A 16,839-nucleotide genomic window follows, 5' to 3' on the forward strand; every position below is an offset into this window, starting at 1 on the left:
CTGATGGCTAATGATTTTGAACATTTTTTCATGTGTCTGTTAGCCATTTGTATGTCTTCATTGGAAAAGTGTCTGTTCATATCTTCTGCCCATTTTTTGATTTTATTATTTGTTTCTCGTGTATTGAGTTTGAGAAGTTATTTGTAGATCTTGGATACCAGTCTTTTATCTGTAGTGTCATTTGCAAATATCTTCTCCCATTCCATGGGCTGCCTCTTAGTTTTTTTGACTGTTTCCTTGGCTGTGCAGAAGCTTTTGATCTTGATGAAGTCCCACAAGTTCATTTTATCTTTTGTTTCTCTTCCCTTTGGAGATGTGTCATGAAAAAAGTTCCTGTGGCCGATGTCAGAGAGGTTACAGCCTGTGTTCTCCTCTATGATTTTGATGGATCCTGTCTCACATAGAGGTCTTTCATCCATTTGGAGATTATCTTTGTGTGGTGTGAGAGAGTGGTCAAGTTTCATTCTTTTGCATGTAGCTGTCCAATTTTCCCAGCACCATTTATTGAAGAGACTGTCTTTTTTCCACTGGATGTTTTTTCCTGCTTTGTCAAAGATTAGTTGCCCAAAGAGCTGAGGGTCCATTTCTGGGTTCTCTATTCTGTTCCATTGGTCTGTGTGTCTGTTTTTGTGTCAGTACCATGCTGTCTTTGTGAACACAGCTTTGTAGTATAACTTGAAATCAGGCAATGTGATGCCCCCAGCTTTGTTTTTCCTTTCCAACAATTCCTTGGCGATTCGGGACCTTTTCTGGTTCCACACAAATTTAAGGGCTGTTTTTTCCAGTTCTTTGAAAAACGTCATTGGTATTTTGATCGGGATAGCATTGAAAATATAGATTGCTCTGGGTAGCATAGACATTTTAACTATGTTTATTCTTCTGATCCATGAGCATGGAATAATTTTCCATCTTTTTGTGTCTTCTTCAATGTCTTTCAAGAGTGATTTGTAGTTTCTAGAATATAGATCCTTTACGTCTCTGGTTAAGTTAATTCCGAGATAACGTATGAGTTTTGGTGCTATTGTAAATGGAATGGATTCCCTAATTTCTCTTTCTTCAGTCTCATTGTTTGTGTATAGAAATGCAACTGATTTCTGAACGTTGATTTTGTATCCCGCCACATTACTGAATTGCTCTATAAGTTCTAATAATTTGGGTGTGTAGTCTTTTGGATTTTCCATATAGAGTATCATGTCATTTACGAAGAGAGACAGTTTGACTTCTTCTTTGCCGATTTGATTACCTTTTATTCCTTTTTGTTGTCTGATTGCTGTTGCAAGGACTTCTAGTACTATGTTGAATTAATAATGGCGAGAGTGGGCATCCTTGTCGTGTTCCTGATCTTAAGGGAAAGGCTTTCAGCTTTTCCCCATTGAGAATGATGTTCACTGTAGGCTTTTCATAGATGGTTTTTATGAATTTAAGAAATGTACCCTCTATCCCTACACTCTGAAGGGTTTTAATCAGGAAAGGATGCTGTATTTTGTCAAATGCTTTTTCTGCATCAATTGAAAGGATCATATGGTTCCTGAGTCTTTTCTTGTTGATATGATCTATCACACTGATCGATTTGCAAATGGTGAACCACCCTTGCATCCCAGGGATGAATCCCACTTGGTCATGATGGATAATCCTTTTAACGTACTGTTGGATCCTATTAGCTAATATCTTGTTGAGAATTTTGGTGTCCATATTCATCAGGGAAATCAATCTGTAATTCTCCTTTTTGATGGGATCTTTGCCTGGTTTGGGGATCAAGGTAATACTGGCCTCATAGAATGAGTTTGGTAGTTTTCCTTCTGTTTCCATTTTTTGAAACAGCTTCAGGAGAATAGGTATTATTTCTTCTTTGAGTGTTGGGTAGAATTCTCTGGGGAATCCGTCAGGCCCTGGACTCTTGTTTTTGGGGAGGTTTTTGATCACTGCTTCAATCTCTTCATAATTAATCAGTCTGTTTAAATAATCAATTTCTTCCTGTTTCAGTCTTGGTAGTTTATAGGTTTCTAGGAAGGCATCCATTTTTTCCAGGTTGTTTAATTTATTGGCATAAAGTTGTTGATAAAAGTTTTAATGATCCTTCCTATTTCATTGGTGTTGGTCATGATCTCTCCCCTTTCATTCATAATTTTATTAATTTGGGTCCCTTCTCTGTTCCTTTGAATAAGCCTGGCCAGTGGTTTATCGATCTTATTTATTCTTTCAAAGAAGCAGCTTCTGGTTTTGTTGATCTGCTCTACTGTGCTCCTGGTTTCTAATTCATTGATCTTTTTTTTAATCTTGATCAACTGCCTTCTGGTGCGTGGGTTAGGCCTGTTCTCTGTTCCAGCTCCAGCTTCTTGAGGTGAGAGTATAAAAACTGCATTTTAGATTTTTCTATTCTTTTGAGTGAGGCTTGGATGGCTATGTATTTTCCCCTTAGGACTGCCTTTGCAGCATCCCATAGGTTTTGGACCGATGTGTTTTCATTTTCATTGGTCTTCAAAAATTGTTTAAACTGATTTTTAATTTCCTGGTTTACCCAATCATTCTTGAGCAGGATGGTTCTTAGTTTCCAAGTGTTGAGTTTCTTCCAAATTTTTCCTTGTGATTGAGTTCCACTTTCAAAGCGTTGTGGTCTGAGAATATGCAGGGAATAATCTCAGTCTTTTGGTATCGGTTGAGACCTGTTTTGTGACCCAGTATATGGTCTATTCTCGAGAACGTTCCATGTGCATTCGAAAAGAATGAGTATTCTGTTGTTCTAGGGTATAGTGTTCTGTATGTATCTATGAGGTCCATCTGGTCCAGTATATCATTCAAAGCTCTTATTTGTTGATTTTCTGCTTAGGTGATCTGTCTATTGCTGAGAGTGGAGTGTTGAGATCCCCTACTAATAACGTATTATTATCTGTATGTCTCTTTATTCTGGTTAAGAGTTGGCTTGTGTATCTAGCTCCTCCCCTGTTGGGGGCACAAGTATTTATAATTGTCATATCCATTTGTTGGATACATCCTTTAAGAATAGTATAGTGTCCTTTTGTATCTCTAACTACAGTCTTTAGTTTAAAATCTAATCTGTCTGATATGAGAATTGCTACCCCAGCTTTCTTTTGAGGTCCATTGGCATGAAAAATTGTTCTCCATCCCTTCACTTTCAGTCTGGATGTATCTTTAGGTTCAAAATGAGTCTCTTGTAGACAGCAAATGGATGGGTCATGTCTTTTTATCCAAACTGCAACCCTGTGGCGTTTATGGGAGGGTTTAGGCCGTTCACATTGAGAGTGATTATTGAGAGATATGATTTTAATGATGTCCTGTTGCCTGTGAAGTCTTTGTTTCTATAGATTGTAAATTTCTGTTCTGTATCACTCTTGGGGTCTTTTTACTTTTATAGAACCCCCCTTAATATTTCTTGTAGGGCTGGCTTGGTGGTCACATATTCCTTCAGTTTCTGCCGGTCTTGGAAGGTCCTTGTCTCTCCATCAATTCTGAATGACAGCCTTGCTGGATAAAGGATCCTTGGCTGCATGTTCTTCTCAGTTAGAGCTCTGAAAATACCTTGCCAACCTTTCCTGGTTTGCCAGGTTTCTGTAGACAGGTCTGACATTATTCTGATGTTTTTCCCTCTGTACGTAAGGATTTTCTTCACCCTGGCCGCTTTCAAGACTGTATCCTTGGATCTAATATTTGCGAATTGCACTATGATGTGACGTGGTGTAGGTCTGTTCTCATTGATCTTGGGAGGGGTCCTCTCTGCCTCTTGGACACAAGTGCTTGTTTCCTTTGCCTGATTAGGGAAGTTCTCAGCTACAATTTGTTCAAATATCTCTTCTAGACCTCTCTCTTTCTCCATCCCCTTGGGGATACCAATGATTCTGACATTGGAACGTTTCATTGAGTCAGTAATCTCCCGTAATCTACATTCTTGAGATTGGATTTTTTTGAGCCAAGTTTCCATTTTTACTTTCTCTCCTACCATCCCATCTTCTGATTCACTAATTCGTTCTGCCTCATTTACCCTGGCCATCAGAGCATCTAGTTTAGACTGCATTTGATTCATAGCATTTTTAATTTCTGCCAGATTCGCTCTCATTTCTGCCCTTAGAGAGTCTATATTCTCGTTAATATTTTCATTAATATTTTTTTCAAGCCTACACATCGTCTTGACCATTGTTACTCTGAACTCCATTTCTGACAATTTGGTTATATCCATATCCATTAGTTCTGTGGCAGAGGCCACAGACTCTGTAGCTTTTCTTTGTTGGGGGGGATTTCTCTTCCTCGTCATTCTGATAAGGAGAGGTTGCGGGGATGCCCAGAGCCCAAATTATTGACTAGGACCCAAGCAATGTGCACTTGTTTTATAGGGACCTTAGGGTTGTGGGCTTCTTGATTTTTCAGCCTGCCTTCTGGGGGAGGGGCCTGCTGCGCTGATACTCAGGCAACCCTGTTTGGGTAGAGTTGCCCCATCCTCTGCAAGGGGGGATGGGGATGGGCACAATGTGAACTGGTATTTTTGGGCTTTTGTTCTCTGGTGGCTTTCCCTGGCGGTTTTCTGTGACTCTTCTGAGAGTCAGAGCAGCAGTGGCCGTATCCTAGCCTCTGTCTCAGAACAGAGAGATCGCAGTCTGCTCTTCACTGAGCTCTCCTGGCCACTAACTCTGTTTCTGTCGGTGCTGCTAAGAACCCCGCAGCATCCTGGGATGTGCACCCCACAGCCACTCTCCCAGCCCTCGCTTCCAGGGCTGGCACGTCTCTGTCCTTTGTGCTTCTAACACCGCCAGCGCCCCAGGTTCCTGCGCGGCCTCCTGAGCTCTCTGTTTCAGTGTGGTTCGCGTGCGCTCTGAATCTCCAGTTTTCAGTCTTCCCGGTTTCACTCTAGTTCGAGTGTGCACTCCAGAGCTTCCGTTTTCAGTTTGGTCTCACGTGTGCGCTCCCAAGCTCTCAGTATCAGTCCAGTTCCAGTGAGCGCTCCGGAGCTCCGGTTTTCAGTCTGGTCGCACTCACGTTCCCAGGCTCACTGTCTCAGTCTGCTTTCTCCGCGGCTACCGGTCCGCGAGTCTGGCCTGCTCCCCAGTGCAGATGGCTACTACTTCCTGGCGCCCAAGCGGGTTGGCTTCCTCCCCCTTCCATTTATCTTCCAATATCTGTGCACGGATTCACGGCTCCCTGCTTCGTACCTCAATACTTAGCACTGGAGATGTTTGTTTGTAGAGATCCAGATGTATCTTTCTACGCCTTGGGCTGATTTCATGGGTGTTCAGGATGATCTGGTAGATGTCCAGCTCGATTCAGGGGACCAGCTGAAAAAAGGTCCCCTACTCCTCTGCCATCTTTTTCCCTAAACCTGTTTCTGTTTATTGCTGAGTAGTATTCCATTGTATGGATATACCACTTTTTTCTTTTCATTCACCAGTTGGTGGATATTTAGCCTGCTCTGCATAGTTCTTTTTTACTTTTCCACTGCTGATGAAAGTATGTTGATGTTTTTATTAATATTATCTCTTAAACCACTGATTGGCATCTTTACTCTCTGCTTCTTGATCAGTCCTGTTCAGTATCAATTTCATTAGTCTTTGCAGAGAACCAGCACTAGTCTTTGCTAAGCTTGAATTTTGTTTGCTATTTCATTAATTTCTCTTTATTATCTTCTTTCTTCTACCTTATTTGAGCTCAGTCTGTTGTTCTTTTCCTCACTTGTTAGTTTAGCTCATTAATTTTCTTCTTTTCTAATATAAGCTATTAATTTTCTCCCCCTGCTGCTTTAAATATATCCCAAAGTTTTACACATATTATTTTCATGATCATTCAGTTCTAAACACTTTCCAGTTTATATTAAGATGTATTTGTTGTCTGTTTTAATCATAAAATAATACCCTTTGTCTTTTTGTTACAGATTTCTCATTTAGTTATATTGTGACCAGAGAATTTGGACAGAATGAGAGCTGTATTTGAAATTTCATACTTACATTATAAATTTCAGGCTTACCTTATAGCTTGATATATATTTGTAAATGTTGCATATCTGTTTGAGAAGAATATTTGTTCCCTACTTATTAGGTTCACAAGTCTATATAAATTCTCTAGACCAGGCTTATTATTTTATAGTCTGTTTTTGATAATTTCAAATTCTCCAGGCCTTGGAGACTTAAATTTTTTTTATTTTATTTATTTATTTTTAATGATTCTCATGCTTTGTGGCTTGTTTCCTTATGAGTCTCTTGATACTTTCTTGTGATTTCACGTTTCTTGATCTTTCTATATGGGAATCGTGGGGACCTGAATCAGCAGTGCATTCCTCTAGAAGGAATACATGGAGCTAGTTGGGGTACTACTAACTTACAGTGAGTTGAAGTTTTGGCTAAGGTTATTATTTTTTTGCCTCTTTTCCTCTAGCCCAAAGGTGAGGCTCTCTCAATTGCAGGGTTGTTACTGCTAGAAGCACACACAGATCTTCTCTGGAGGAAAATGTCCACCAAATTGAGATTTACCATAGATGCCTGAATGGATAATGTGAGGAATGTTCTGAAATTTCTAATATTGTATAGATAGTTGTCTTTCATTCTAGTTTTCTTGAGTCTGATATTATCCTTATAATAGTATGGGGTCTGACAAATCACACTTTTTTTCCGCTGTGGTCTTTTCCTGCCCTATCCTCATGTTTATTAAAATAAAATTTTATTAAAATGATATTAAGAGTTGTTTTGAGAGGGCAAAAAAGTAGGTTAAGAAAGAGAGCATTATAAATGCTTTTTAGGGCTTGTCCTTCAGGCTTTTAAAGTAGCTAAAGCAGAACCACTATTCTTCCAAGGCAGCTTTCTGGAATCATTTGTCCAGTTGCTTGGATCCTAAGGTAGAGATGTGAATGGTCTAGTCAAAAATTTTTCTAGATATAAGTGAATGAAAAAAATGAACCCTAGGAAATTTTATTGAAGCCACTAGAAATGCTTTGAAAGTTGTGAAAAAGAATGAAATGAATTAAGATTTTAAGTACTTAAAAATACTGTGGAGGATGAAACTTTTTATTCTGTTAATTTTAACTCACTTTGCAATAATATTGGAAAATTTATCAGAACTTAATCATCCTCACTGATTCCTTCATAATTAATATACTTATAGGCCCTGGGTCTAGGGTTGATGGAGAATCTGATGCATATGTTGTTAAGTATTGATGGGGGAAATTTATTTCTCAAGAAAACTGATATTATAAAAAGAAATTGCTAGCAGATATTTCACAGTAAGTATCACAGACTATCTAAATTTAGATAGTTTCTAGGGTCCTAAAGAAAAATCTCAGTTTTCCAGGTGTGATCAGACTGTAGATAACTGGTTCCATGTTGTCCAGTCTTTGGAGAGTCTCATTGATAAACAGGAATGCTATTTAATATAATCAATAAAGTAATAAACAAATAGAGCCATTTAAATCTGGTATTCCATATCAGTTTATATGACTGGTTAGGAGTTCAGATGACAGAGATATCCATCTTTCTAAGGAAAGGAAGGAATGAAGCCTGGCCTTAGATAATATTTCTGGCAAATACTTGGTATCATTTATTATGATGAGAAATCTTTACCTGGAGAGACTATGATGAATTACTCTTACTTATTTAAACTTTTTGCAGTAATTTCTTTTACTTGTTCCTTATTACTCACGCAAAAGAGAAAATCAGACATTAAAGAAATGTTGGGTAGGGCGCCTGGGTGGCTCAGTCAGTTAAGCGTCTGACTCTTTATTTTGGCTTATGTCATGATCTCAGGGTTGTGAGATCAAGCCCCACGCTGGGCCCCACGTTGGGCTCCACGCTGGGCTTGGAGCCTGCTTAAGATTCTCTTTCTCTCTACCCCTCTGACTCTCCCCCCACAAAAAAGAAGAAGAAATCTTGGTTAAGATTAATCTTTGTTTTTTATTATTTTCATTTAAAATTTTTATCTTTTTTTACTTTGGGGTTGCCGTTGACACTAGTTGGACACAGATTTTGAGGTTAATTTTCATTCAGTATTGTGGATGCCTTTAGATGATTTTATTTTATTTTTTAAGATTTATTTATTTATTTTAGAGAGAGAGAAAAAGAGAGTGCACAAGCAGGGGAGAGGTAGAGAGAGAGGGGAAAGCAGATTCCCCACTGGGTGTGGAGCCCAAAGCTGAGCTTGAACTCATGACCCTGGGATCCTGACCTGAACCAAAATTGAGCGTTGGATGCTCAACCCACTGAGCCACCTAGTGGCCCCACCTTTAGATGATTTTAGATTCAGGGTTTAAAGTTTCTACTACTGGTGTTTTTTTTAGGTCCCATACTTCTGTATTTTGTTTACTACAGAGTATAATAAACTGAATTCTGTAAACACAATAATGAAAACATTCATTATATCTGTTGGCTTATTTACAGAACATTTCTGAATTGTGGAATCACTGTTATTACGGCTTGATGATTCACATTGAGAAGTGACTATGAAAAGATTTTAGACTCATCTTTTAAGAGTCTAATAAATAGTACCTCCTTTTCCACTTTGCTTTTGAATCAATTGAGAAGTAAAGTATGGGAGATGTGGGCCAAAATATCAACTTTATTATTGATGAAAATTACTTTGAAAGATGTGGTTTAGTGGAGGGGCAAATGGACTCCTGAACCACAAACTTATATACTCCATGGTAGTGTCAATCTAGTGAGGAGACTGAGTAAACACCTCCTCCTTCAGAGCTCCTAACTAGATCCCTAGAAAAAGAAAGGTGAGGATGCGCCCAGTGTGAGCCCAGTATATAAAGTATATTCTTCCCAATCAGATAAGTCATTCCATGAGCAGGTATATTAGTTTCCTAAGGTTCCTATAACAAATCACCACGAACTTGGTGGCATGAAACTCAGAAATTTATCCTCTCACAGTTCTGTAGGCCAGAAGTCTAAAACCAATGTGTTAGCAGGTTCAGTTCCTTTTGGAGGCTCTGAGGGAAAATCTGTTTCATGCCTCTTTCCTAACTTCTGGTAGCTATGGGCAGTCTTTGACATTCCCTGCCTTATAGATGTGAAATTCCAATTTTTGCCTCCATCTCCACGTGGCTTTTATAGCCCACATCTTTCTGTGTGTATTTATACTGTGTTTTTATTTCCCCTTACCTTGTAAGGACACTCATCATTGGATTTCCAGCCCATCCTAATTCAGGATGATCTCATCTGTAGATCCTGACTTCAGTTATATATGCAAAGTCCCTTTTCCCAAAAAATTTCCCAAAAAACTTTACAGATTCCAGGTAGATGTAGCTTTTGGAGGGGCCAATATTCGCTCCACTAAAAGGACTAGAGAAGCCAGGAGTTGGAGTAATTAATTGTTGCTTACTAGGAAATATTAGGAGCTGGGGGCAGGTCTTATTTCCTAGCATTCCCCAGCTTTTTGTTCTCATGGTCAACTAGGATGTAGGAGATGAACTCTCTATTTGTATCATTGACATTATCTTCAATTTATGTTTCTTTGGTAGAATCTTAAACCTACTTGTCTATTTTGTGAACATTAATGGTTAAAACTAGGTAATATAATCTATATATCCATTTAACCGCACACAAAAAGCAGTTACAACACATTGAAAGCAAACAAACCAGCAAAGGTGTCCTGTAAACTTTCATGGAATGTAGAACTCCCCAGTTCCATAAAAATACATTGTGATCTGTATTTCGTATGACCGAGTTAGGGTGCCCGTGTCATGCTGGATAAGAAACACCAGGAAAGTTTAATTTCTTTCTTACTAAGAATTAAACAGAAGCAAAAGTTTTCCTGTCACGATTCAATGGATATGCTCTCCCTAGGATGCATGAGTCTCACTTTGGAACACATAGATCTAGATCATCGATTATCTGATAGAACTTTTTGTAGTGATGCAGACAGCTTGTATCTGTGTTGTCCACATATAGAACATTTGAAATATGGCTAATATTACTCAAGAGATGAATTTTAAGTTTCATTTAATTTTAATTAATGTAAATATAAATTTAAGTAGTCGTATATGGTTGGTAGACCATATTGGACAGCACAAGCTGTCAATGTCTAAAGTAAAAATATTAGGAGTAGTAAAATAAAGAGAATGATAAGCATTATAATAACTATAACCTGCCTGTGGTTTAATTTAAATGTCCTTATTCTAAGGGCATTAACAAACCGAAAGGAAACGTTCATCCTGAATTCACAGCTTATCTGTACTTGTTAAAGGTTTTGGACTTGTTTTAATTTGGGATTTTTTTGGTAACTGAAAATTAGATGAAATTTTAATCTTTTTTCTAATTATATTTTTTAGGGCTAAATTTATAACAAAATTATTCCTCTATAGGCAAAATACTGGTAAATATGAATTAGAAACTTGTTAACTTGGGACAGGCTTACTCAAGAAATTAAGTGTAACTGTTTGTCAATCATTTCACATTTTTCTTATTGAAAATATAAATTACATTAATATGCACAGAAAGATTTTACTTAACACTATGTAACAAAAAAGTAGCCTTTTTTTTCCTTTGTAGGTATGATACTACTGAAAGGTATAATATTTTATAATGTAGGAAATACCACCTTGTGATAAAGTTGTTTTTCAGCCATGTAAGCAGATTTTACCAGCATTTCCCAATTATATCATAGGCATTTTATTATATAAAATTTTTAAGAGCTGGTTAGTCCATCAATTTTATTTTTGGCTTTGATTGAAATATGGCCAGAGAGAACATTTCTTCTCTTTAGTGCCAGGCATGTAATACAGCATTAGATTTAAATTTATTTAAAAAGATAATGTGAAAATAGATCAAGTACGGCTCACACTTCTTGAACTTTATATGGTTTAAATTTTGGATTATTGTATTCTTCATTAATGCCAGAAGAGGGTGTACTTTAAACTTGATGTTTTTAAACAGTAAACACTCCTTCCAGCTGGTGCTGTAAAGTTGATGTCCCTTAAAAAATTACCAAGTTCTTTTATTCCAGATCATCCCTTAATGTACATGGGAGAAGATGAGGGGGCGCATGTGAGTAATTTAGAGCACATAATACTGAAAACATCTATTAATACACCTTTAATCCAGAAATACAACTATGTTTTCCTCATTACGTTCTGAAAATACATTCAGAATTAATGAATTCAGAAGATCCTTCTGAAGTTTTATCTTTAAATCCCCAATCCCTGATGTATGTTATATAATTTCACTTTTGACCTTATTTAATTGAAATTGTTATAAATCATGAAGTGTGACCATTAAGGAAGAGAGAAACAGAATAAATGAAAAACAAACCCATGGCTAGAAAGTGATATTTATTCCTTTCTGTTTTGACAGCTTGAAGGTCCATGTGTTTTGCAAATTCAAAAAATTCGCAATGTTGCTGCACCAAAGGACAACGAAGAATCTCAGGCTGCACCAAGAATGCTGCGTTTGCAGATGACTGATGGGCATATAAGTTGCACAGCTGTGGAATTTAGTTATATGTCAAAAATAAGGTGATTGACACTTTAATTTGTATATTTGTTACAGAGCGTGAAGGTGCTATTCAAAATGGATTTTGTTTTATGAATTTTAGAAAGAAGGAATGAACTGTTATAAGTGCCTATTAAATTTTTTTCAAAAGAAATTAAAGAATTTGTATTTCTACTTTATCTATGTAGGAAAATAGGAATGGAGTTACTCTTTCCTTAAATGTTATTTTAAAAAATTCGGGGCGCCTGGGTGGCACAGCGGTTAAGCGTCTGCCTTCGGCTCAGGGCGTGATCCCGGCGTTATGGGATCGAGCCCCACATCAGGCTCTTCTGCTATGAGCCTGCTTCTTCCTCTCCCACTCCCCCTGCTTGTGTTCCCTCTCTCGCTGGCGGTCTCTCTCTCTGTCGAATAAATAAATAAAATCTTAAAAAAAAAAAAAAAATTCAAGGTGTTTTTGTATGAAAAGTAGTAATTTCCATTTTTTTCAGTAAATTTTAGGTCACTCAGAAATTTCCAAGAACAAACAATTTCTCAAATATGTTACCATTTCTTCTTTAACAACTGTGTCCATCACACTAGGAAAGTTTCCTTAGGAAATGATTGAAGCTAGAGACAAGTGCCACTCACTTTCTGAGAGGATAAGGAACTCCATAAGGAACAATTTTCCAAATTCTTCTTTTTGCTATTTTTATGAGAAGTTTTTATTTTTATTTGCATAAATTTGATGTGTAACAATGTGTAAGTTTAAATTGTACAGCATTTTACTTTGATACCCTTATATATTACGATTGCTAATGTAATAGTATTTATCACATTACATAATTTAATATAATATTGTTTTCTGTGTTTATTATACTGTGTATTAGATCTCTGTGGCTTATTTACTACCCATGACAAATTTGTACCCTTAAACACCTTTAATCTTATCCCTCCCCACCATTTCCTGGTAGCCACCATTTTATTCTCTTTTTACAGGTTTAACTTATTTGGATTCCACGTATAAATGATACCATATAGTCTTTCTCTGTCTGAATTATCTTGCTTAGCAAAATAGTTTGAGGTCCATCCATGTTGTTGCAAATGGAAGGATATTCTTTCTCATGATGAATAATATTCCATTGTGTATATGTACCACATCTTTTTTATCCATTCATTTGAGTTACTTCCATATTTTGGCTATTGTGAATAATGTTGCAGTAAACATGAGAGTATGTATTTCTGGTCAAAATCCTGTTTTCATTTCTTTTGGAGATATACCCAGAAGTGGAATCGCTGGATTGTATGGTAGATCTATTTTTAATTTTTTGAGGAATCTTCATATTGTTTCGTGTAGTGGTTGGACCAGTGTACATTTCTACCAACAATGTTTGAGTTCCCTTTTCACCACATCCTCTCCAACATCTGTTATCTTTTGTGTTCTTGATGATAACCAGTCTAAGAGGTGTAAGGTGATAGGTCATATGGTTTTGATTTGCATTTCCCTGATGACTAGTAATGTTGAGCAGCTTTCACCTGCCTTTTGGTCATTTTCCTGTCCTCTTTGGAAAAATGTCTGCTTTGTTCTTTTCATTTTTAAATCAGATTGTTTTTTATTATGTTGACAGAATTCTTCATATATTTTGGATATTAACCCCTTATCCAATATATGGTTTGCAAAAATTATCTCCCATTCCGTACATTGTCTTTTCATTTTGTTGTTTCTTTTGCTGTGCAGAAGCTTTTGAGTTTGATGTGGTTCCATTTGTTGATATTTTGCTTTTGTCGTTGTACTTTTGCGTCATGTCCAAAGAATCATTGCCAAGACCAATACTGATAAGCTTCATTCCTGTGCCTTATTCTAGAAGCTTTAGGTAGCAGGTTTTATATTTAAGTCCTTGATCCATCTCAAGTTAATTTTTGTGAGTGTTGTGAGACAGCGGTCCAATTTCACTGTTCTGCATAGAGTTGGCATTCCTGTTGGGATGGAGAAAAGCGATGAGAAGGAAGGGAAATGTTTCCTTTATCATCTATGTCCCCACTATTTCAGTTTGAGCAATTTTCCAAGGTGGGAATTTTCACTGGACATTTGTAGTGTTGTTTTATATGCTCATGTTTGCTGCTCTGGGTCCTTTGAGCTTTTTCACATAATATAAACTCCTAGACCATATTTCTCTCCTAAGCGAGCATTTAACAAGCGTTTAGCATCTGCTGTGCTCCAGTCCCTTTATCCGGTGCTAGAGGTACAAAGGTAAAAAAAAAAAAAAAAAAAAAACCTTTAGATTTTGCCCCCAAATAGCTCCTCTGCTAATGAGGTAGGCATATAGGCATATAAGTTATAATAAATATATGGGGCGCCTGGGTGGCTCAGTCGTTAAGCGTCTGCCTTCGGCTCAGGGCGTGATCCCAGGGTCCTGGGATCGAGCCCCTCATCGGGCTCCCTGCTTTGCTGGGAGCCTGCTTGTTCCTCTCCCACTCCCCCTGTTTGTGTTCCCTCTCTCGCTGGCTGTCTCTCTCTCTCTGTCAAATAAATAAATAAAAATCTTTAAAAAAAAAGTTATAATAAATATGTCAACTAAAAGGATTAGGAGTCAGGATGCCTGGGTGGCTCAGTCAGTTAAGTGTCTGCCTTCAGCTCAGGTCATGATCCCAGGGTCCTGGGATCGAATCCCGTATTAGACTCCTTGCTCAGCGGGGAGCCTGCTTCTCCCTCTGCCTGCTGCTCTCTCCCTGTCGCTCTCTCTCTTTCTTGGACAAATAAATAAATAAAATCTTTTTTAAAAAAATAGAAAAAAAAGGATTAGGAATCTAAAAAATTGACGCTATTGGGGGAGCCAGAAATAAGACTTAAAATATGAATAGGTATTTCGAGAATGGTGAGAGGGAGGAATAGCACGTGCAGGGACATTTTGTCCTGAAAACAAATGAGTGAAAAGTTCATTTGGAAGAGTTTAGGCAATTTGGGATGGTGGTATATGGGAAGAAATGTGATAGGTTGAGCCCTCCAAGCCATGCTCAATAATTTCCCTTCTTTTTTGTTCTTCCTTCAACCTGTATCTGTCTCTGGTAAAGGCACTTCCTTCCTTAGAAGATATATGTTTGTCTAAAATACTGATTTTTATATACAAAGCAGGTTTTGTTGATTTTGTGTTTTGTTGTCTTTTTTTTTTTTTTAAGTAGGCTCCACGCTTAGCATGGATCCCAGTGTAGGGCTTGAACTCACAATCCTGAGATCAAGACCTGAGCTGAGATCAGGAGCTGGACACTTAACCTACTGAGCCACCCAGGTGCCCCTGTTGTCTTTTTGAAGAGTGGGAGGGTTCCTACCTTTATGGAGAAAGACAGCCTCTCCTCCTTTGACAAATTCAATTAAACCCACTACAGAGGAGTTCACAAATGACTCAGAAAGACTTGTCATGTAATGGCCGCTTCTCTGATTTTACTGCTGTGTATTTCTCTGAGCTAAATGAAAACACAAGATCGTCCAGAGAGGAGGGTCCCTTATGTTGTTAACTGTCTTCTTTTGTTGAATTTATTGCAATTTGACAATTGAAAAAAAAAATACTACCACTTGCTCATTGGCTCGTCATTGAAGTAGCATGTCTACTTTTGTTGCTGTAAAAGCAACAGCCTACAGAACTGTTCTTACATGTGAACATTTGGGAGACTTTTATCAAAGTTGTACTGGTTAGTGGTTATCTTAGAAGCAAAGGAGAATAACTCGCTAGAGAGGATATGCCAGGAGCCGGTATGGACTGTGTTGCCTTCAGTGGACATTGCATTTCTCTGGGGTGCTTTTTTCAACTCTTCTGTCCTACTTCCTGATTGGCTTCAACTTTTAAACACCCACTTCTCGCTGTTTTTGTGTTTATTTGTCTTGTTATAGCTTTTTTTTAAATAATATTTTTTATTATATTATGTTAGTCACCATACAGTACATCCCTAGTTTTTGATGTAAAGTTCCATGATTCATTACTTGCATATAACACCCAGTGCACCATGCAATACGTGCCCTCCTTACTACCCATCACCAGCCTGTCCCATTCCCCCACCCCCCTCCCCTCTGAAGCCCTCAGTTTGTTTCCCAGAGTCCATAGTCTTTCATGTTTCATTCCCCCTTCCATTTACCCCCCTTTCTTTTTCCCTTTCTTCTCCTACTGATCTTCCTACTTCTTATGTTCCATAAATGAGTGAAACCATATGATAATTATCTTTCTCTGCTTGACTTATTTCACTTAGCATTATCTCCTCCAGTGCCGTCCATGTTGCAGCAAATGTTGAGAAATCGTTCTTTTGATGGCTGAGTAATATTCCATTGTATATATGGACCACATCTTCTTAATCCAGTCATCTGTTGAACGGCATCTCGGCTCCTTCCACGATTTAGCTATTGTGGACAATGCTGCTATGCACATTGGGGTGCATATGGCCCTTCTCTTTACTACGTCTGTATCTTTGGGGTAAATACCCAGTAGTGCAATGGCTGGATCATAGGGTAGCTCAATTTTTAACTTTTTAAGGGACCTCCACACTGTTTTCCAGAGTGGCTGTACCAACTTGCATTCCCACCAACAATGTAGGAGGGATCCCCTTTCTCCACATCCTCTCCAACAATTGTTGTTTCTTGCCTTGTCAATTTTTGCCATTCTAACTGGCGTAGGTAACTAGGTTTTTAAAAATTGCACTGAAGAGAGAGTAGAGGCACTTTGGGGTGCCAATAAAAATAGTAATTAAACCAAAATATGCTTTCTGAATAAGGGTTAGTTAGGGCCCTGAAGATATGATGTATTAAAAATTATGTTAAAATTTTATTGCCTATTTATCCTTTTGTGGGAATAGAACTATCATTTTATCTGGTGAGTGGGACTTTTTATCAATTATCCTGATGAAATTTTAAGTACATCTTCAAATAATTTGATGACTTTTTCCTCTTAACCTATTAGGGAGAATTTGAGAAAGGTATAGTCATTTTATACAAAAATTAGTTTGTCATTTGTTTTCAGATTAGCTTTTAGTTTTAAAGTTATATTATCATAACTTAAACATCCCTGTAATTTGCATCCAGTCTTTTAAGTTCTTATGTAGTTTCTTCTATTGCTAATATATGTTTCTAGATTTTCAGTGCGTTTTCCAATTTCACCAATTTGTAAGAAATTATTGGCTAAAAATGGTTTTTAAGAATAAGTTTTATGTAAATGATACAATGCAGTAATTATAGTAGTTTCTTTAAAGTAAAGAGTATAATACATCCTATAGTTGAAACTTTTTTTAATCCTTAAATGATGATACGGAGTTATGAAAACCTGGATCTGCTGATTGCCTGAAATTGGGAAAAACTTCACTTAGTATAACTGTATTCAATTGTTGCTGATACTGAAGCCTGATAAATACTGTCCTTAGTTATTCACTACCACAGAGTTCTCTCCTTAAGGGTTAGGTTGGG

The 16,839-nt window shown here is 37.5% G+C and overlaps 1 protein-coding gene across 4 annotated transcripts in view; it reads left to right on the top strand.

Moving 5' to 3' along the window:
- Positions 1–16,839, top strand: part of TDRD3 (tudor domain containing 3) — a 163,835-nt gene that overhangs the window by 67,870 nt on the left and 79,126 nt on the right. For all 4 annotated transcript variants that reach the window (XM_040623391.1, XM_040623393.1, XM_040623397.1 and 1 more), the window contains one exon: positions 11,283–11,443. In XM_040623391.1, the coding sequence (XP_040479325.1) occupies positions 11,283–11,443 (161 nt within the window). The remainder of the gene's footprint in view (positions 1–11,282; positions 11,444–16,839) is intronic.

This window comes from Ursus maritimus, unplaced genomic scaffold (assembly GCF_017311325.1).
Source record: "Ursus maritimus isolate PB19 unplaced genomic scaffold, ASM1731132v1 scaffold_10, whole genome shotgun sequence".
NCBI classification, from domain to species: Eukaryota; Metazoa; Chordata; class Mammalia; order Carnivora; family Ursidae; genus Ursus; species Ursus maritimus.